The sequence below is a fragment of the Meriones unguiculatus genome, chromosome 8 (genome assembly GCF_030254825.1).
Source record: "Meriones unguiculatus strain TT.TT164.6M chromosome 8, Bangor_MerUng_6.1, whole genome shotgun sequence".
Lineage (NCBI taxonomy): Eukaryota > Metazoa > Chordata > Mammalia > Rodentia > Muridae > Meriones > Meriones unguiculatus.
Genome location: NC_083356.1, coordinates 4,017,574 through 4,039,374, shown reverse-complemented (window position 1 = coordinate 4,039,374; position 21,801 = coordinate 4,017,574). Strand labels below are relative to the sequence as shown.

The 21,801-nt window shown below is 50.0% G+C and overlaps 1 protein-coding gene across 5 annotated transcripts in view; it reads left to right on the top strand.

The window, feature by feature from the left end:
* The window catches only part of Spats2 (spermatogenesis associated serine rich 2), an 86,076-nt gene extending 73,157 nt beyond the window's left edge, over window positions 1-12,919 (top strand). For 4 of the 5 annotated variants that reach the window (XM_060388643.1, XM_021634922.2, XM_060388645.1 and 1 more), the window contains 5 exons: window positions 234-292; window positions 5,310-5,419; window positions 8,304-8,406; window positions 10,540-10,754; window positions 11,715-12,919. In XM_060388643.1, the coding sequence (XP_060244626.1) occupies window positions 234-292; window positions 5,310-5,419; window positions 8,304-8,406; window positions 10,540-10,754; window positions 11,715-12,026 (799 nt within the window). In that variant the 3' untranslated portion in view covers window positions 12,027-12,919. The remainder of the gene's footprint in view (window positions 1-233; window positions 293-5,309; window positions 5,420-8,303; window positions 8,407-10,539; window positions 10,755-11,714) is intronic. The other variant, XM_021634923.2, reaches the window with a different exon arrangement.
* Window positions 12,920-21,801: the final 8,882 nt, after the last annotated feature.

The window sequence follows — 21,801 nt, the reverse complement described above, 5'->3', positions numbered from 1 at the left end:
GGCCTGCAGTATTACATAGAAAAAAAGGGAGTGGGGTCCATTTATTTTATTAAGAATCTTCTGAAATATTCTTTGTTGAGAATATGATACCAGCTTCCATGTGGCCCGTACATTGTTTCTTAGCAGTGTGGTTTTAGTGAACAAGTTTGCTATTTCTCCGTTATTAATTGTATGCTGTTTTTGGCATTTGAGTTTCTCATTTAACCCTTTTTCTTTGTCCTTTTATTCCCTAGTTTAATGGACCGAGAAGTGGCATTGCTTGCTGAAATGGACAAAGTGAAGGCTGAAGCAAGTAAGATGGTTGATATTTAATTAACGCTGTGATGGAGCCCGGGGCGTGGTGGCACAGGCCTTGATCCTTGATGCTTGGAAGGCAGAGACAGGCCAGCCTTTGTGAGTTTGAGGCCAGCCTGGTCTACACAGTGACTTAAAAACCATCACCAGTACAAATAGTAGGTTGCTGCCTCTCAGTGAAAGTTTAGTGTGGACAACTACAGCACGAGTTTATGTACTAAGCACGGAGTCGGCAAAACAAAACATGAGTTTATAAACTTAGTCTTGAGCAGTTGTGCTGTGCTGGCATTAATTCTTCATAAAGAGTCTTTAAATATTTTTCCCCAAACTTTTAGCATTCTGAGTGTAGAATTTAATCTACAAGAGATTGTGTCATGGCATCTGCTGTCATAGCGTCGACCTTAGGAAAAGGAAGCACGCTGCAGGTGCCTGGCCGCCTTCTGCTTTTCAAATAAAGCAAACCACTAGGAGGATCAGAGAAGATCCGCCACGCTCCTGCAGTCTACGTTCCTGTCATTTCCTGTTACGGGTTTCTGTTGTTTTCCCGATTCAGATTGATTCTCTATTCACTGTCTGTGATTGGGGGGTGGGGCAGGGAGCTGAGCATTCAGGAAGCACAAACGCTTACTAAATAGACTGTAGAGGAATAGAGTAGTTTGTGTGGCTTCTAGTGGAAGCAGCAGACACCTGAGTGTGTTTTGAGTGCAGGTGTGCGGCACAGCTGCACCAAGGGAAGGCTTTCAGGAATTGGTTCTTTCCTTCCGCCGTGGGATTTAGGGATCACGCTCGGGTGGCCAGGTTTTGGTGGTGGCGATTTACCCTCTGAGCTGGTCCAGTGGTGGGCATGATCTTTCTGCGCTGAGCACCATACTTAGAAGGAAGGCATTTCTTCTCGCCTACCCTCAAACTAGTAAGAAAAGGGATGCTACTACTTTAGGTTGAGGTGGTGACTCACAGGCCATTGTGCCTGTGACCGCAGCCATAGGACAAGACACCTGAAAACGTTGAGCTGAGGCTAGTTTGCTCCACTTTAAGGGAAATGTTGGAACGCAGCAGAGATTTTGTCCCTTATTTCTCGGGAATAGCTTGCATTAAAATCTCTAAATTTCACACCTAGAGCCTGTTCTTGTCCTCTGATTTTTTACAAGATAAAGGTTCAGACTAGTAAAAAGACACAGTCCTTACTTTTGAGGAAAAGGTGCATTTTAAAAATATATTTATCAGCCAGATATGGTGGTGCCCGCCTGTTAGCCCAGCACTCAGGGAGGCAGAGGCAGGTGGATCTCTGTGAGTTTGAGGTCAGCCTGGTCTACAAAGCGCGTCCAGTATAGCCAAGCTGCACAGAGAAACTCTGTCTCAAAAAAAAAAAAAAAACCCAAAAAAGTTGTTTTTACGGGTGGAACAACTCATCATCAGTTGAGAACAATGGCTGCTCCTGTGGAGGACCTGAGCTCCATTCCCAGCACCCCGTGCCAGCTAAGAGCTGTGTGTAACTCCAGTTCCAAGTGATGGGATGTGCTCTCCTGACCTCCATGGGCACCAGGCACTCACAGAGTGAGCAGAGTTACCTCAGGCGAAGCATTCATACACACACACACACACATATTACACGTGTGTGTGTGTATCTTTTAGGGAGCTAGCAAGATGGAGCAGCCAAAAAAGTTCCTGCTGTTCTAGCTTGACCGTGTGCATTAGACGCCCCTGTGCCCCCATGAGTAGCTGGGCGTGATGGCGCACATCACTGAGCAGCACTGGGGAAGAGGAGACAGATACTGGGTCTGACTGGCCAGCCAGTTGGCAATGCCTAGATCCTGGTGCCAGACCCCGTCTCCAGCAGTAAAGTGGAAATGGGGCTGGAGAGATGAACGTGGGCAAAGTGATTGCTGCCCAAGCAGGAGGCACCGATATGTCGGTACCCACAGAAAAGTCATGTGTGGCTGAGCGGGTCTGTACCTCACTCAGAGCTGGGTGCAGACAAGCAGATGACAAAGGCTCTCTATCCAGCCAGTATAGCCAAAACATGAGTGCCAGGCTTGGTGAAAGACCCTTAAATAATGAGTGGTAAGGAACAATTGAGGACGACACCCGGAGTTCTCCCTGTGTGTCACACATAAATGTGTGTAAAAGAAATTTAAAACCTTACTAAAACAAATATTTCCTCTACCTTGAAATCTTTATTTTTGCATTAAAAATCCCAGAATGTTGGAGGCTGAGAACTGAGGTTGAGGGGAGTGGAAGGCGGGTCATACCTCGGGAGCCAGGCCAGCAGACCTCTTGTGGTTGTTAAGAAAGTCAGCATTGGCTGGAGAGCTGGCTCGGCGCTTGTTCAGTTCCTAGCACCCATGTGAAGCCTCGCAACTGACTAACTCCAGAGCCAGGGGTGCGATAGCCCTTCTGGTCTCCACAGGCACTAGGCACACATGTGCGCTGTGTACATACATGCAGGCACACACGCATGCACATGAAAACAAATCTTTTTTAAAAGGATAAATGAAAGTAAGTGTTATGCTTGGGAGGTCGCTCAGTCAGAAAGCGGGCACGAGCGAGGGCTTGAGTTCAGTCCCTAGAACCCACGTTTAAACCTGCGGGGTAGTGGCATGCGCCGCAGTGCCAGCCCGAGACAGAGTCAGCAGACCCATGGCGCACGGTAGCAGCCAGTCTCGCCTACTCGCTGACTTCCAGCCCATTAAGAGTCCTTCAGGGAAAAAGATGGTTGCCGTCTGAGGAGCGACATCCCAGGTGCCCTGTGGCCTCCGTATGAGCACTGCACCTGGCTTTCTTGCGTTTCAGGTTTTAACTTGGCACTTTATTGGCTGAGCTGTCTCGCAGCCCTGATTGGTAGAAAGTTCTGTCTATGTGTCATTTAGGTGCTGACTCGGGCTATATACAGTAGAGTGGCCTAAGTGTATCTATTCATTGAGCCCTGAGAGCTAATCCACAGCAGCAGGGCATCACTGACATGGCATCAGGGGCCCAGGCTCCTCTTTCCTTTCCCTTAGCCACCCTTACAGTGTGCTCTGGTCGAAAGGTAACCCTAAGGATTCAGGAAGGAAGGAGCAAGCATTGCGTGGTCCTTTAGACTGCCTCACACGAGCCCTTCCCCGTGTGCCCCACTCTGGGAACTCTGGGCCTATGCCTGTGCTCATGGAGAAAGTAGCGCTCAACGATCTCATTGGGAGCAAGGTCAGAATTAGGTTTGTGCCTAAGAACATTGCTACTCAACATTTTTATTTTGGTTTAGTTTAATTTGTTTTGATTGACAGGGTCTTGGTGTATAGCTGAGGCCAGCCTAGCACTCAGTATATGGCCCAGGCTAGCCGTGAGATCACAGTGCTGCCTTAGCTGCCCAAATGCTCAGGTTACGGCTGTGAGTCACCATATCTGGCTTACCATTGGCTTTCTGGAAGGAAAAAAAGGAGAAGGGCTATATTCATTTAAATAACAGACTCTGCCATATTCCCCCACTTTAGCTGCCCAGTGACCCTCTTTATTTCAAAATAAATACATCTCCTTGGGGATGGAGAGGTGGGTGGCTCAACAGTTAAGAGCACTGCCTATTCTTGTAGGAGACCTGGCTCCGATTCCCACCACCCAAATGGCGGCTCACTGTTAACGCAGTCCCAGGGAATTCAGGGTGTCTTCTGTCTCTGAGCATGTACGTGATGCAGACACATGCGTGCATCAAACACCCATGTGTTTATGTGTGCAAAATAAAGTAAGAAGCCAAAGGCTACTTATTACATAAATGGAATAAATACATCCAGTTTCTTCTCCATGGCAACACTTTCAAAGTCTAATGGTTAGTTCCTTTGTCTGAAAGTCCACATCCTCTGAATAACTAAAGCTCTCGTCAGGCCCAGATATGGCATGTTGTGGTTTGGGTTCATAAACTAAGAGAACATGTCCGTTTCTCTAGGCTACAGCCATAGAAAAAGAAGAGGATAATTATAATTATAGTAAGAATTCTCACTTAGAAAAACGGTGATCACTGGGGCAGTGGTGGCGCACGCCGTTAACCCCAGCACTCAGGAGGCAGACGCAGGCGGATCTCTGGGTTCGAGGCCAGCCTGGCTTACAGAGTGAGTTTCAGGACAGCCAGGGCTACACAGAGAAATCCTGTCTCAAAAAACCGAAACAAAGAGAGAGAGGAAGGAAGGAAGGAAGGAAGGAAGGAAGGAAGGAAGGAAGGAAGGAAGGAAGGAAGGAAGGAAGGAAGGACGGATGGACAATCTACAGGACAGAGCCGAGCATAGCAGCTTGTGTGTATAATCTCAGTATGCAGAAGAAGGCTGGGGCAGAGGCTTGGCATGCCGTCCTGGGCTACATAGTGAGTGCAGACAGGCTTGTGCTACAGAATGAGATAGTGTCTCAACACCACCTTGCTGGATAGGAATACCGGTTCTAGCCTGGTGGTGAAGTTTCTTGGGTCATTCATCTGACAGCCCCTAGCCCTGCTTATTAGGAGTTTCTTCTGCCCACTGTCTGTGGGAGGATATTTTTCAGATATTTACCATAGCTACAGAAACAAGAGTGTAAGGGCTTATATGTCCATCATTAGCAGATGTGCTAAATAATTGGGTACATGTGTAGAGTAGGTGGCTGAAGAAGTCAAGAACAGAATAAAAGTAGTGAAGGTAAAGGAAAGATTGTGTATTTTATGACTGTTTGAAGGAGTTGTTTGTCCTCTGAGCAGAGGACAGCAAAATCAGAGGGGGAGAGATGGATACTTCTACTTTTCATTTTGTACCTGTTTGTTCTAGATGAAATTTGTGTCAAATGTTGAACATATTAAAAACCGGGGTAGGAAGAGGAGAGAGAAATGTGAAGTGACTTTACAAGTCTGTTTCACAAATGTTTGTCTTCCAACTGCTTTCTAAGCTAAAACTGGGCCTTTGGTATCTTCACTTTGGATGAGTGGGCAGCCAGGCCCTTGCCTGTGTAGAAACACCAGAGGCTCGTCCTCTCGTGTCTCACCTAAGTGCGCTGCAGGAGTCATGCTCCATTTGCCTCCACAGTGGAGATCTTGCTCAGTCGGCAGAAGAAAGCAGAGCTTCTGAAGAAGATGACGGACGTGGCCGTACGGATGTCGGGGGAGCAGCTGGTTGAACTCCGGGCTGACATCAAGGTGAGACTTGCTCCTCCTTTCTCCCCTCATTGACTCAGGACTGGCTGCCACAGCACATCTGCAGGAGTCACGGCCACAAACAGGAGCTTGGCCCCTTCCACACTTTCTTTCTTGAAATGGTTCTGCATCTATCCAGTTGTCCAGGTAGAAAATCTCAGGAAACTTGTCTGCTCCGCGTATCTGTCAGGAGAGCCCGCCCATCCTTGGACTACTGCTCAGTCTCACATTGACCTTCTCCTTCCCACTTGCACCAGAGCTGAAGCTCCCAGCATGTGCCTTCTGTGTGTACTTGAGTGGTTCCCTTTGTCCCATTCCGCGCCCCCGCCCCCATGTCAGACTTCAGCCGCCTGCTCAGGGCCTCTCAAACCTTCACAACAAACACTACACTCCTTAACATAGACTGTCACACTCATGGCACGCCAGCTCCTTTTCTCTTCTTACTCTAGTCACTCTAGCGGGCCATTTGCACAGACACTCTCAGTGCCCTCCTGTAGGAAGGACACGGCACATGCTTTCCATCTGTCCAGAGCGTCCTCTGCTCCCCTGAACCAGATGTCCGTCCTGACGTCTTGTCACACCCCTGCCCTGGGCTGCTCTAGCAGTTACACTTGATGTGGCTAAGCCCTCTTGCTGCCACACTGAGCTGAACAAACCAGCTAGTGCCAGCGAGCACGGCGCCTCAGAACAGAGCAGGCTCTTCACAGTGGGCTCAGCTCCGGCTGAGACGGAATGTTAACAGTTTGAGATCTTTCTTATATTTTAATCTCCTCACATGCATTCCTGGAGTTTGGCGTTCATGCCTTTATTGTTTTTTTAAGTCCTAACTTGCTATGTAGTCCAGACCGGCCTCAAATTGAGATACTCTTGTGTGTGCCTCCTGAGTTTGAGGATTACAGTGTGAGCACCAGGCTTGGCACAGTCCCTTTATAACTGTTATATAACTAATATATATATCTCGAGGGTTGATAGCACTGGTGGCTTTTCCAGAGGACCCAGGCTTAGTTTCTAGTACCCACACGGTGACTCACAACCGCGATGCTCTCTTCTGCTTCACACCACACAGGCAGAACACTCATAGACATAAGATAAAAGGAAATAAACCACGAGTGAGCGGCAGCAGAGACTGAGAGTAATGTTTTAGAGGCTGGCGAGACAGCTCTGTGATTAAGAGCACTTGCTGCTTTGCAAAGGACCCAGGTTCAATTCCCAGCACATTGGGTGCCAGGCACACATGCAGCTCACATGCATGTTTGTAAGCAAATACTTGTTACACATAAAGGAAAAGTAAGTAAATTGTTTTTAAAAAATTGTAGGGATGGAGAGCTGGCTTAGTGATTAACAGCACTGACTGCTCTTCCAGGGGACCTGGGTTCAGTTCCCAGCAATTACATGGCAGCTCACAACTGTCTGTAACTCCAGTTCAATGGCTTCTGACACCTTCACACAGATACACATGCAGGTGAAACACCAACAAATATAAAATAAAAATAAATTATAAAACCTGCTGAGAACCTCTTGTTCCCCTGAGAACTGATTGGGGTAAGACAGCTAAAAAATATAAATTTCAAATTCCTTTTTCCTGTTCACTAGTAAGTACATTCCGGAATGTTACAGAACACCTTCCTCACGTTGATGCCAGTCGATCTCATTCAGCTATGTGGAGAAACCAGAATCCCTTTGTAATTAGATGAGAGTTCTGCCTCCCATGGGCTTCATCTGTTCCTCTTCCTACGAGGCTGAAAGGTTTCTCGAAATACTCCTGCAGGCTGACTGAGGATCTGCTTCTTCCGAGTTTCTAATGCGCTGAAGTGGGTGCTGTGCAATTTCAGCGTCTTATTTCTAGAGCATTGTTCTTCTGTCATTTCTGTTATGTCTTTGGCTCAACAAACCCTAGAATTTGTTTCAGAATTAATACAAGACAGATATTCTGTATCTGAGAACGCCATTACAGGAGGCTTTCGTGCTTTCCTAAGCTGCAGTGTATTCAGAATTTTTAGGATGTTAAATCTCAAGGGTAATTTTCTCTCTCGTTTCCCTGTTGGTATCTCTGGATGCCTTCCAAGAATTCTGATGCCTCTAAAGTGCAAGTAGTCTACCCCAGTTAGAATTCTGCTCTGAGGGGTTCAGTTGTTGCAAATTTTATCTCTTAACTTTTCTTTTTCATCTGCTCTTCTACTGTGGCGGGGGTGACCCAGGCCACCCAGACACTGTTGACTTAATAGGTCCCCAAGTGCTTCCTTCCTGACATGTTCTCATCCTACCGTTGCCACAGTAGAGTTAGCTGCTGACCCAAGGGGCTGGTTGCTTCTCGGCTCAGTCTGCTTTCAACAGGATTAAATCACTTGCAGCATAAACGTTGCGCTTGCTGAGTCTTTCCACATGAACGATTTCCCATCTCAAGAAATCGTTCCTGTTTCAAAGACTCGGTAATTCTCTTTACAAGGAGAGCACATGGCTTTTCTAAGGAGGTTCCTACCAAAGGACAGCAAACCGATTCACCTCAGCGGGGTCATTGTTGGAGCCATGTTGACTCTGCTGCCTCTGCTCCTGGGTAAAATAGAGCCATGTGGAAAATAGTCCAGTGGGAAAATGATAAATTCTTCCTTCCTGTTTCTGTGGGTTGTGCCCATTGGATTGTTGCCATTTCTAAAATTTCAGGTAACTGTCAAGCTCATCTTTGGACCCTGGAGAAAATGAGTATATTTGTCTGATTTCTCAGCATTGGGAATGCAGTGCTCATTTAGCAAACTAAGCAGTGAAAATGAGAAAATTGAGAATTATTCTGTTTCGAACACGCGTGTGCGTGCACACGTGTGTTTGCGCATGTTTTCGGGTCTGTGCACAGCGTTTGGCTTACCTGGGAGCTTTCCTCTCTTTTCTCCAGCACTTTGTTAGTGAGCGGAAATACGATGAAGATCTCGGGCGAGTAGCGCGCTTCACCTGTGATGTGGAGACCCTGAAGCAGAGCATCGACGCTTTCGGACAAGGTGAGGGTGAGCTGACCTTCCCACTGCCTGCTGCAGGCCTCTTGTCTCGCTTTTGTGAAGGCCACTGGGATGCACAGGACTGTGGGGACACAGATGCTTTGAACTCTAAAGACTAGCATTTGCCAGCCCTGAGGTGTGGAATACTTTTTGTGCTTTTGGAACCCAGACTGCCTGCAGTTTGCTGAGTGTCCCAGGCTGGCCTTAAACTCCCAGTTCTCTTGCCTCCATGTTGCAGGTGCTGGGAGTATAGACTGTCCCCTGGCATGCAGCAGAGTGCTCTCATTGTTTTCCACTGGGCCCAGAGGTGTGTGCTGCAATAGTGTGACGTGTCAGGCCAAGTGAAGTCCTTGCCTCAGCATTGACATCTGGACCGCACTGGATTCCCTCCAGCAGACAGTGTCCCTGCCCCGCTGGCACATAGGCCTTCGTGACAGCATTGCAGGAGGGAAAGAGCTGCAGCTGGAAGGACTCTGCTCTTCCAGAGGACCAGGGTTTCGTCCTAGGAGCCACCCACAGCTCCATACCCAGCGATGCCTCTTCTGGCCTCTGTAGGCACTTGCACACACAGAGACATATACACAAACATAAAAAAAAATAAATCCTGGGCTGGAGAGATGACTCAGTGGTGAAGAGCACTTGTTGCTCTCATAAAGAACCTGGGTTCAGTTCCCAGCACCTCATGATGGTACACAACCATCCTTAACTCCTGTTCCAAGGGATTCGGGGTCTCCTTTGGACCTTCCTGGGCACCAGGCCTGTACACAGTGCATATCCACACATTCAGGCTGAGCACTTGATCACCACAAAATGAAAACAATGTTTTTAAAGTGGGAGAGGATGCAGGGCCTCTGAGGGAGGGTTTGCAATCACACGCTGATAATCGATCAGGCTCTGAGCTTGCCCTTCTTCTCTGTCACATCAGTGTTGAGACTGGGGCTGTCACATGGTGGGAGGGCACTTGCCTGGCCTGTGCCAGGGACCTTGGGTTTGCTCTGCAGTTGCAGCTCCGCAAAACAAAAGTGAAGTGTTGGCCCCAGGCAGCGACTGTTAACCCATCAAGTCCAGCTTAGAGCAAGAAGACTTCTGGGGAGAGCATTAAACCGTTGGTGTGTGGAACCATTTGAATTGAAAATAATATTTTTCAGTTATATTGAATTTGGGTATATTATATTGAATTCAGGTATATTGAATTTGGGGCTGTTTTTCCAAAATGAAATTTGTAAAGATACATGTTTATTGTATCTTTACAATAAAGACAAGTTCTGTTTATATTTAACTTTGTTATTGATTATTTTTACCTTATATCATTCAATTTAAAAGAGGGGTGCCTTTAATTCCAGCACTTGGGAGGCAGAGACAGGCGGATCTCTGTAAGCTCAAGGCCAGCGTGGGCTACATACAGAGACCCTATCTCAAAAAAATAAAAATAAAAATAAACAACAACAAAAAACAGCCAAGCATGGTAGTATACATCTTTGATCCCAGTACTTGAGATGCAGAGGCAAGTGGATCTCTGTGAGGTTGAGCCCAGCCTGACCTACAAGACAAGTTTAGGACAGCCAAAACAAACTTGTTTAGGACAGACAAGTTTAACCCTGCCTTGAAAAACAATAAATAGATAGACAGACAGACAGACAGATAGATAAAATGAAGGTTTTAGCGGAGATTTAATAGTTTACTTGTTCCTTCCTTTCTTTCTTCCTTCTTCCTTCCTTTGCTTAGAGGAAATGCCAAGAAGTCATCACTGTGAGGGGTGGGCGTAGTTTGACAGTTTGGTTTGAAGCTGTTCTCCTGGGAATTCCTTACAAAGCAATGGGGTTTGGAAGGAAGGGCCTTCCTTTTCACCAGTAGCTATTTTCTAGGTTTCCATTCTGACTGTTACTTGGAGCGTTCTAAGTTTTTTTTGTCGTTAGTGGGGAAGCGTGGCGTGAGGTCAGGAGAACTTTGTGAAGTGGGTTCTCTTTCCACCTGTCCGTGGGTTCTGGACACGGCGCTCTGCTGGTCAGGCTTGTGCAGGAAGCCCTTCCTTCACCCACTACATCTTTGAGCCCGCCCTCAGACCGTTCTTTTCCTGAAATTGCTCACTGTGAAATGCCTCATGTGACCACAGCGGATTCCTTGTGTCTGTTTCAGTGTCCCATCCAAAGAACAGCTATTCAACCAGATCTCGCTGCAGCTCAGTGGTACCTGTGTCCTTGGGTGGCCCAAGTGATGGCTCTGCTGCTTCCTCTTCCTCTGGTGCCTCTGCTCCCAGCCTTACAGGTGCTAACAAGAGAGGCTGTGCCCCGGGAGAGGCTTCTGCAGCCACGACCAACTCCAGTGAGCAGCCCTGCCAGGCCCGGCGGGAGGTAACCTGGCTTTTATACTGAGCATGTCAGGGCACAGTGACACCCAGTTGTTGGCTTAAGTGCTCATAGCTCGCTGTATTGGCTTTCTCCCTGTATTCCCATTCCAGACCCATTTTTGCACTCATCCAGTCTTGGTTAGTTCCCAAGAGCACGGCTGAGATGGTGTTCTAAACCACCAGCCGACTGAGACTTCCTGTTGGCCCGGACCGCTGCCTTGGGTTTGCTGTGTCTGGTGATTAGTCACCCTGGGAGTTTGGGAGTTGTGCGCCCATCTCGATAGGCAGGCAGTTCAAGTGGCCAGTTCACCGCTGTACATCTGAAAGCTCAAAACTTAAGGACGCCAGTGGGTTGATGGGGGAAGAAAAAGTGAACTGGGGTGTCGGGGGGCAGTGGGGGCAGACAGCTGCAGAGAAATCCATCATTTCTGTTCCTTGGTTTGAAGGAGAAACACAAGAGCAGTCCAAGGCCACTAGCCACTCTTCAGAACTGATAGAGCACTGGCGTCGGAGGACAAAAAGCCAGTCCTCTCGGCCTCCCGGCTATAATGTGAAAAGCCAGCTGTCGCAGCAGCGTGGCATAGACCGCAGCCCCTAGCCACGGCGCGGCAGACGGCCAAGTGCGCAGGGCTCTCCGGCCGGCTTAGGATCTGCCTGTGCAGACATGGGCCACAGTACGTGTCTGATTTCCAGCTTTTAACGTTCTTCTGTGTTCACTCTCTCCCTGTGCACATCTAAAGAGATGAAAACCCCTCCTCAGTGGAGAAGACCTGGGCGGGAGAGCCAGGGAAAGATTAGTTACAATACAGTGACTAGGTTGGCTTGACTGGCCGGCAGCCTTGCGTCCCGAGCATGATGGCCATGCTGCCAGAATGTGGCTATAAACCAACTGGGAACAAACCAGGCACTGTCAGGACAGAGTGCCACGAACACTGTGCTTTTTGTTTTTTGTTTTTATCTGTAGGTGTTTTCAGGCAACAGGAGAGGAGGACAAGGCTACAGGCCACAAAGCCAAAAGACCACTGACCCCACAAGCCAAGGGCAGCCCGACAGTGTGGGTCGCTACAGAAACAGCTCACGGTACTCCTCTGGATCCAGGCATCAGAACACTCCACCTCAGGCCCCAGGAAACACTAGCGAATGGAGCCAGGCTTACTCTGCAGGGACCAATGGAACTGGAGCCAGCATGGCACCTAGCCCACCCAAACCTTCGTTCAAAAGGGGGCTCCCCCAGCGCAAACCAAGGACCTCTCAGGCTGAAGCTGTGAACTCCTGAGGGGTTCCAGTGGGGCTCTCTCCTGTCTCATCCAGCGCAATCTAATAACTGGACTTTAGGAAAGGTATACTTAGATTTAATAACAAAAAGAAATTTATGCATATCACTTTGGGCCATCCTAAATATTTTCAGTTTCTTCTCTCATTATTTTTTGAGGGAAAGCTTTCCTAGTGGTATGGACTGACTCTGGTTGGTCGTTTTCACCAGGAACCAGGGCGACTATTGCCAGTTTTCCCAAGTGTAAGCGACCTTCTTCCCAATGCACAGTCTTCCAGCCGCCTGAAGAGGCCTTACTCAGCACGACGCGCCCCCCCCCCCTGCAGAGGCCGCCTCGGAGGCCACGTGCCAGCGCTAGTCCCTGTCCCAGCCGAAGCGAGGCCCGAGGCGCCTGCCAGCTTCCCCCTAGATGACAGTTCGAGTAGGGCCGGCAATGCAAGGATTTTACACAGTGCCAGCTTAGCCAGAAAAGGGAAATAGATGTTGATTATGAACAAGGGAGAACACTAGAACGTGTTTGAGAGCCCGCCTCTACTTGGAACGAGCCTGAGATTTGACCCTTGCGTTGGGGTCTCAGTTCCGTGCTTGGCACTGAACCTTAACCTGCGATTTTTTTCCAAATGCCCAAAGCCTGTTTCCTTTTTTAGGCTGCAACCCGGTCTAAGGAACTCTATGGGAAAGTAGGATTTTAAGCTTTTTAAAAGAAAAAAAAAAATGTTTTTCTTTGTTGCAGTGTTTGGAGATTTTGTTCTTTCTCTTTCCTGAATCCTGTTATATGAACCAAATTTATAGTAAGATAATTAGTGTCGCTCTATGGTGTTACCCCTCGCTTGTTGCCCCATCTTCATAGGAGAATCAATAAAGCAGCCGCGTCAGCGCTCCCAGGTGTCACAGCACCAAGTGACTCCTTCTCTCCTTCCCTTCGGGCCTCATGGGTAGAAGTCGCTTGGACGGCTTGTTCGCTGCTCAGATGCGGGTGTCTCCTTCCCAAGTCATTTGTCCGTTGCTGCCTAGAACCAAATTAAAACGTGAAAGCCAAGATGAGCAAATGCAGCTGTTCCCTGTGCGAAAGGCTCCTTTAGGGAGTGGTGACCTAGCGGGTGAGAAGCAGCTGCCAACTGCTCTCCCAGGCGGCCGAAGGTCAAGTTGCTGCCCCTCTCCCCATTTCCCTGTCCCTTGACAGAGGCAGTGAATGTAACCATTCAATTGAGCTCCTCATGCAGCAGGTGGCACTGGTGCCAGACACATCCTCCTCCCCACCCCAGTATCTGTGATGTGATAACAGCAGTGCTTTCTTTCCTGCAGTATCTTTTCTCCCAAGCCCGGGATTCTGCTGCCTCAGGGCCTCCTGGCTCTCTGTGGCGGCAGAGTTCAGGATGGCATGAGAGGGAGATACTGAGACTGATACTGACTTGTAGCCAAGAAAACAGCAGTCACTTACCGGGGGAGCCATTTTCCAAGGGGCTGACCACTGTGCACCTCTGGGGCTCGGGAGAAAGTTTGCCGTTCCTGATTAATTGGTTTGTACTTGACAGGAACCCAGAGACTAAAGCGACCCCAAGGACTAAGTGATCACCCTTCCTTTATTTTTTTTTCTTTTTTATAAAAAGAGATCGTATTGGCTGGGCGCAGTGACACACGCCTTTGATCCCAGCTCTCGGGGGAGGCAGAGTCAAGCAGATCTCTGAGTTTGAGGCCAGCCCGGTCTACAGAGTGAGCTCTGGGACAGCTGGGGCTACACAGAGAGATTATGTCCTGAAAATCCGAGAAAGAGAGGGAGAGATCATATTGTTTGTTTGGGTCCCTACTTTTTAGGCACACTGAAATTTTACCTTTTGTTTTGTTTGTTTGTTAACTTAGGGGTTAAACCCAAGAACACTCACGTAGGCAAGTTTAGAAATAAACCTTCTGGTCCCTTTTACATTTTTGTTTTGGGACAAGGCCCTTCTAAGTTGCCCTGGCAGGCCTTGACCCAGCGATGTGCTCTCCTCAGCCTCCTGAGCAGCTGCGATTATAGACGTGTGTCTCTGCGCCTAGTAATAATCCTGCCTTTTGAAAGCTATAAGGGAGCAGGAGAGATGGCTCAGAGGGTAAAGTGTTTGCTCCCAAAGCAGGAAGACCTCAGTTCAGGTCCCCGGCCAGACACTGCAGTATGTGCTGGGATCCCAGAGCTGGGGAGGCAATGACAGATGCATCCCAGGGGCTTCCTGGCCCGGGATTCTAGCCAGCCAGCAGCCTAGGTTGAGCGGGAGACCCTGTCTCAGGAGGCAAGGTGAAGGGGGCTGGAGAGATGGCTCAGCGGGTAGGAGCGCTTGCTGTTGCGTAGGGACCAGGGTCTCATTCCCAGCACCCATGCTGGGTGGTTCGTGGCACCTGCAACGTCAACTGCAGAGCTGCCATTCTCTTCCGGCTCACATGTGGCAGGCACGGTGTGTGTATAACACGTGTGCGCACACACAAAGAGAGAGAAATACATAATAAAGAAAATACAACCTTAAAAAGAAAAAACAAGGTGGAAACTGGTAACTTGTGACATTAACCTTTGACCTCTGTGCACATGCACCTGCATGTTCCACACACACTCTATATGCATATACATAGATGTTTTATGTGTGTTTGTGCATGTATGTGTTGTGTCTGAGGAGGCCAGAGCTCAGCCTCAGGTGTTGATTCTCACACACAGAACAAAACCTATTTTTGTTTTTTAAATTTTTTTAGATTTAATTGTGTGTATGTATGTGTATGCATGCTTGTGTGGTGTGTGTGTGTGTGTGTGTGTGTGTGTGTGTGTGTGTGTGTGTGTGCAAACGTGCATGCCGGTGTTGCAGAGGGCATCAGACGTGGCCCCACCTGGAACTGGGGTTACAGGAGTTGTGAGTTACCCGGTAAGAGTACTAGAAAATGCACCCCCAAGCTCTGAGCCATCTCTGCAGTCCCTGCCACACCCCCACCTTTTGGGTCTTTTTAGAGGGTCTCTAGCTGTCCTGGAGCTCATAGGCTAGGATGGCTGGTCAGTGAGGACCAGGAATTCTCTGATCTTACCTTCCCAGTGCTGGGATTTCAAGTCTGAGGTGCTTTGCATGGATTTTTTTGTTGTTGTTTTGTTTTTTCGGTTTTTTTGGTTTGGTTTGGCTTTGGTTTTTGAGACAGGGTTTCTGGACTCACTTTGTAAACCAGGCTGTCCTCGTCCTCACAGAGATCCGCCAGCCTCTGCCTCCCGAGTGCTGGGATTACAGGCGTGTGCAACTGCACCCAGTTTATGCCTGAATTTTTCACTCGAGTTCTGGGGGTAGAATCCCAAGTCCATGTCCTTAATGACAGAGCTGTCTCCTGAGCCATTCTAGAGCTTTTTGGTTGGTTTTCTTTTTCTAGACAGGGTTTCTCCTGTAGCCCTAGCTGTCCTGGAACTCTCTCTGTAGACCTGGCTGGCCTCCAAATCAAAGAGATCTGCCTGCCTCTGCGTCCCAAGTGCTGGGATTAAAGGGTGCGCCACCACCCGGCCATTCTAAACTCTTTAAAGAGCAAACATGGAAATAACCTTTTTTCTTCCTTTTATATAACTTATGCATACATTTACACAATTTGTTCTTTCTGATTACCTTTGCTTTTTAACTATTAATTTTGATTTTAAGACAAAGCTAGACATGTTGGTGTGCGCCTTTAATCCCACCACTGGGAGCAGATGGATCTCTTTTGAGTTCAAGGCCATAGTGAGTTCTAGGACGGCCAGGGCTACTTAGTGAGACCCTGCCCCAAGAAACCGAAACCAAAAAGAAAGAAGAAAAAGCACTAAGTCAAGCCTGGTTGCGCATCGCCGTGATGCCAGTACTTAGAGGAGGAGCAGAAGCGCAAGGCTGTCCTCAGCTGCAGTGAGGTGCCCCCAGGCCACAGGGGGCCTTACAGTTTCCACCCACCACTGAAAAGACCACCTCAAGACCAGCCTGGGCATTGTAATGAGACCTGTCTCAAAAACAACAAATATTTTTTTAAATGAAAATATTTGGTGTTTGGATTTTTGGGTGGGGGGGGTAGATTTGTGTGTATACACACACCTGTCCAGGCCAGGGGTCAGCCTCAGGTCTAACTCCTCAGTGGGCACTCATCTTGGTTTTGGGCACAAGGTCTCAGTATAACTGAACTCTGAATGGAACTCATGATGTAAATCCAGGCTTTGAACTCAGAGATGTGCCTGCCTCTGCCTCCTGAGTGTTGGGAATAAAAGCGTGTTCCTCCACCCAGCCTGCTTTAGTTATCTTTATCCCTCCTTATCGTATAACTCAGCCACCGTACAAGCATTCACATGTCAGTGATGGGTTTATACATCTGGACCGCATGTCAGTGGTGGGGGCGTACACCTGGAACACGTCAACGTGTTCTATTACTAATAGAGACATTAGCTGGGCACAGCAGCACACGCCCATTCCTAACACTTGGAAGACTAAAGCAAGCTTGATTCAGGTGTGACGTCAGCAAGGCCCTTATAGCAGTAAGTTGTCTCAAGAAAAAAAGTATCAGGAACTACATGATCCCACAGTTCTATTTCTAGTTACTTGTCCTGCAGCTGTATCCTCACAAGCGGGGAAATGATTTCTGTATCATTGAGTATTCGTTGTAGCAATGCTTATAAATAGAAAACAGTCTACACAAACCATCAAAACGTTCACCAGGAACCGCTTAACCTCACTGCCTCAGATTCATACAGCAGAGGACTGCGAAGCCATGGGAGAACAGGAAGTTTAGGTGGCTCATGAACACTCGAGTATATGAGGTCCTGGGCTTGCCTTGTTTGAGCAGAGAAGCTCTGGAGACGGGTTCGCTGGACACCTCAGAATGCCTCCACGGAAGGGACCGACAATCCAGAGTAGCTTAATGTGCATCGCATTTCTGAAAATGTCTAGGCTTTTCTTTAAACAAAATAAACGCTTTGCAGAGGTGGGGTGGCAGCTCAGGCAGCCTTACCTTGCAAGAACAAGGACCTGAGTTTACCTTCCAAACCCCACTGCCAGGTGTGAGAGAGCTGAGGCAGAGACACAGGGAGACCCCTGTGCCTCACCAGCCAGCCAGCCTCGCCTGCTTGGCAAGTTCCAGGCCAGTGAGAGACCTTGTCTCGTAAGCCCAGGCACCTGAGGTTGACCTCTGGCCCCCACATGTACACGTGCACGCTTGCTAAAACAACGCGTATGCACACGCGTGTGCGCGCACGCACACACACACACACACACACACACAGAAAACATAGCCCCGGACTCCCAAATATCTGATAAACTGATGGGTTCAGGGGCGGGAGCTGAGGCAGAGGGTGGGAGACAGCTGAGGCAGATGTAAGGCAGAGCAGGTGTTGGTGGGTGAAGGTGATGTCATCGCCGAGCCCAGGGTGAGGGGAGGCACTAGGTCTCACCAACACAAGACCATGGGTGTTCTTGGGTGAGGACACAGTCGTGTGGATCTGTAAGGGGATAGGGCAAACAGTTTTGAGCTTAGTTTTGAGGTGCGTGGCCGCCACCCTGCTGGCTAAGCTGGGAATTCTTGGGGAAAAAAATGGGTAGAGCGATTTGTGGAAGCAGCTGACCTACCAAAAGCGATCCACCCGCTTTGTGTGTGCAGCCCCTTGATGAGGATCGCTGTCTGGCAGCGTGCTCCCTGAGAAGTGCTCTCTGAGAGCAGATGTCTAAAGCAGGCCTGCTGGGAGGCCCCTGTCTCATTACCCTTTAGTCAAGTGAGTCCAGGGAGCTAATGATGCTGGTAATGGGGGAGAGGGGCTGTGAATTTGAAGCTTGGCTACACTGGATACCTCCTGTGTCCTAGGCACCCCACTGAGCTCTGAAGACAAGGAAAGTGGCTTCACCTTTTCCCCAGCCAGCAAAGCCTGGCCCGGCAGCTAGCAGGCTCAAGTAGAGAGTCTGTCTCAGCTTGGCAGGTGCCCTCGGAGCACTGAGCCATAATAAAACATCTCCGAACCTGTCCTGGCGTTGTAATGTGGACACAGTTGTGAGTACTTGAGGCACATTGAGCCAGGTGCTACCGAACAGCACCCTGGGAGCTTCTGCTGGCCTGTGACACAGATCTCAGCTTCTGCCTTACGAAAAGCCTGTGACAGCCAGGCACAGTGGCACACGCCTTTAATCTCAGAATTCAGGGATGCAGAGGCTTTAGGATCTCTGTGAGTTCCAGGCCACGCTGGCCTAGAGTGAGTTCTAGGACAGGAAAGCCTACACAGAAAAACCCTGTCTCAAAAAAAGGAAAGAAAGAAGGACAAAGAAAGAAGAAAGCCTGTGACTAACCCCTCAGTCTTGCTTAATCAAAAGGAAAGCAGAAACACCGCTGTCCATTGTGTCCTAGACGGCCCATCCCTCCAGTCGGGTGGGCTCTGGTTCTGTCTGCCTCTGCCCTACTCACCAGGACTGCGTGGTCCAGCGTCAGGGTTGCATGGGCGGGGCAGGCCGGAACAGTCACCGCAGACTGCAGGGGTGACTCTCAGGTCAAACTCCCCAGGGGAAAGTGGAGGAACGCTGTTTCAATACAGGTGATGAGGGAACTTTATGGTAATGAGGCAAGCCTATGCGAAGCTGTTTCTGCATGAGGAAACCCACCCACCACCGTCAGCGCGAGGGCTCTGCCCACCCGCCCCTCCGCTGCCGTCAAAACAGCAGGAACGAGTGCCGCCCACTCCCGACTCCTCAAGCAAACCTCAGGTCTCCTTTCTTTGTCTCTTCACCTTAACCTGACTTAGGCTTTTCTAACCAGATTTTAGACAGACCTTTTGGCTGACAGAGTCTGGGGAGATGAGCGTCCTTGTTCATAACTCCTGGGAGCTGCAGCCAAGGGCTGTCTTCCTGGCACACGCTGTGGGTACCCAGCAGACTGCCCAGCTCGTCGCTCCTTCCCCTTCATCGGCTGTTTCCTGACGGGCACTCTAGGGCATGGCTGGAGCAAACTGCCGTCAGCTTGGCCAAACCTTGATTCCAGCCTGGTTCTGCTCAGTAGCCAGCGGCCTGTGTTAGGTTTCTCTCTCTCAATCATGTACCTTCTAGGATTCCTCGCTGAAAACTACTCCACTTCCCCTGTAGCTGGGACCTTCCGTTTAAGAGAAGGAATGCTCTAAAATCAACCAAAGGGTGGCTAAGAACTGTGCAGATGGGGATGAGGGTCCCTTCCACCCTGGGTCCATGTCTTCGGTCTCAGCACCGCCTGAGACATGGTCTCATGTAGCCCAGGCTGGCCTCAAATTCTCCTACGGGAGGGTCCCTCCTGCCTCCACTTCACAAGGGCTGGGTATAGAGCTGGTCCACCATATCCAGGTATGTGATGCCGTACTGGGCATGGAACCCTGAGCTTGCTGCATGCAAAGCAAGTACTCTGCCAATCGCCCCCCTCCCCCGCCTCACAGCAGTCTTTATAAGGACCGTGTTACAAAGAAAGGGGTCCCTGCACTGCACCCCAGGTCCTGCTGGTTCATGACGCAACTACAATTTGAACCCAGACTTTGCCTGGCGGCACTGGCGGGGAGCCAGCTCTATCCGTCCCGGGGACCTCCTGAAAGGAGGGTGAAGAGAGTGGGCAGAGAGGAGGAGCCCTGTCCCTGTTCCTCGACAGCCACCTGTTTCCACCCCCTGCACACAACGTCTGACTCCGCCTGCACTCTGGGTTGGGAGGAGGGCGCTCTCCATCTTTTGTGTCTTGAGCGGTTTTCTCTCTGCTCTGCTCTGCTCTCTCCTTGTTCCTTTTTGTAGATAATACTCCCACGGGCCTCCCACGGCTGCTCCAAAACGCAGCCTCCTGAGTTTCTTCTTGTTGACAAAGGTTTTGAGCGGTCTCTGAGTGGGGCTCCCCCTCAGCCTAGCCCCTCCCCAAACCTACCAAGCAGGGCCCAGAATGAGTCCAGGGTTGGGGAAAAGAAGGGAGAAAGATTTCTGTGAGAAAAACGGTGCTGTGGCCTGAGATACTGTTCCATTTTCAACACTCCAGCCTCCTCCTCTTCCTCCTCACAGGCTCCTAACCCCAGGACCCTGTCTCTTCATGTGTATCTTTGGGATGGAGGAAGAAGCAGGTAGTGAATTAATCACTAAGAGCCAAGGTAACCTATGTCAACAAACGCCAGACCGGAGCAGATCTGAGAGGCTGCCATTGGTGGAAAGATGTCTGAATGCATCGTTCAGACAGGACAGGCTACAGGGAAAAGACCCGCCCACCCCTCACATGTACATAGATATGTTGAGGGCTGATGGTTGGGGAATGAAGGCAGACTGCAGCTTCACTCTGGGACAAGAGTGGCCAGAACGCTGTGCGTGGTGGCACACGCCTCTATTCCCAAAGGCAGGCAGATCTCCGAGGTTCAAAGCCAGCCTCATCTACAGTGAGTTCCAGTACAGCCAGGGCTACACGGAGAAACTCTGTGTGTGTGTAGGGGGGGGTGCTGGGGGTGTCATAACATCCGGTACTTATCCAGGCTTACCAACACAGTGACACAGGCATGGTGTGCGTCTTGGACCAAGGTCAGTAACCTCACGGCTTCAGCGTGTTCATCTGCACACTGGCAGATGGACTAGACACTGCCTCTAAGCGTTATGACTGTAGGGGAATCCACGCGTGGCATCGAGCACAGTTCTTGCTTGCCTCGGTAAATTCGAGCCTCTGTGATTCCCAGTCCATCTACCCTGCTCATTCTAACCCAGCGTCTCTGGGATGAGCTGGGAGCCTGAAAGTCGGAGCACCTTCTGAGCTCAGGGACCGGCTTGGACCCGACAGCCTGTGGTGACCAGCGCTGTGAGCCTTCGCGGTGCTGAAGGCAGGAGCCGGACTTGGGGAAGGCTGTCCGGTTGGGGGGAAGGGGGGAGTCGGGCTTTGTCTCTCTCCTTTCCCACTTCCCTCTCCCTTTTCTCCCGTGTCTCTTCATCCCTGGCCGTTTCTCAGGACTCCTCTGAGACAAAGTCAGACGATGAACATTTGCATGAAGCAAGTGTCGCACACTGTCCTAGGCACACATGCCCCTTCTTTTTTCCTCCGAGGTAGTTACTGTCATTTCTGTTTCCCAGATGGAGAGAACGGAATCGTAGAGATTAGGTAAGTTGCCTCAAAAACAAAAGCAAACAAAAACCTCTCTGACAGCAAGAGGCAGAGCGGGACCTAAACCTAGCTAGTCTCTTTCCCCGGATGATGGGTGCTTTCAACCTTCATCCACGGCCTAGCTGAGGCTTAAAGTGAGCTTTAAAAAAAAAAAGTCTCTCTGGTTAGCGGAATGCTGACTGACCCCTGGAAAGAAAGGTTACTCTTTGGACTGGGCCTATCAGGAGTTGGGGGCAGGATCTGCGAGCTCCTGGGCGCTGGATTCCAGGGTGCAGCCGGGGGGGGGGGGGGGGGGGGGAAGGGGGGGGCGTTTCCTCCCTTTCTTCCCAAAGCGCCTGCTCATTTGAATACAGGTGCCTTGAGCTCTGCTGGCTGCTGACGGGCAGTCCGAGCAGGGTACCCTCCTCTCTCTGTCGCTGGTGGCAGTGGGTGTGTCTCCTTCAGGGGAGCAGTGCTGAGCTCCAGCTTCACCCATTGGAGAGCAAATTGCAGCTTTGGCCCCGGCGGCTGCTCCGGGCGCGGGCGGCAGCCGCGCTCACTGGCAAATCGTAGGAGGGAGGAGGAGCGGCGCTGGCAGGAGAGGCCGCGGGGACCGTCGCGGCGCGCGGGGACAGGAGATGGCCGTCCGCCTCTGCTCTCCGCCCCCTCGCTGGAGATGCGGGCTCTGGGGGAGAGCCGAGCTCTGCCACTAAGCGGGTCAAGCCGAGCACGCCCG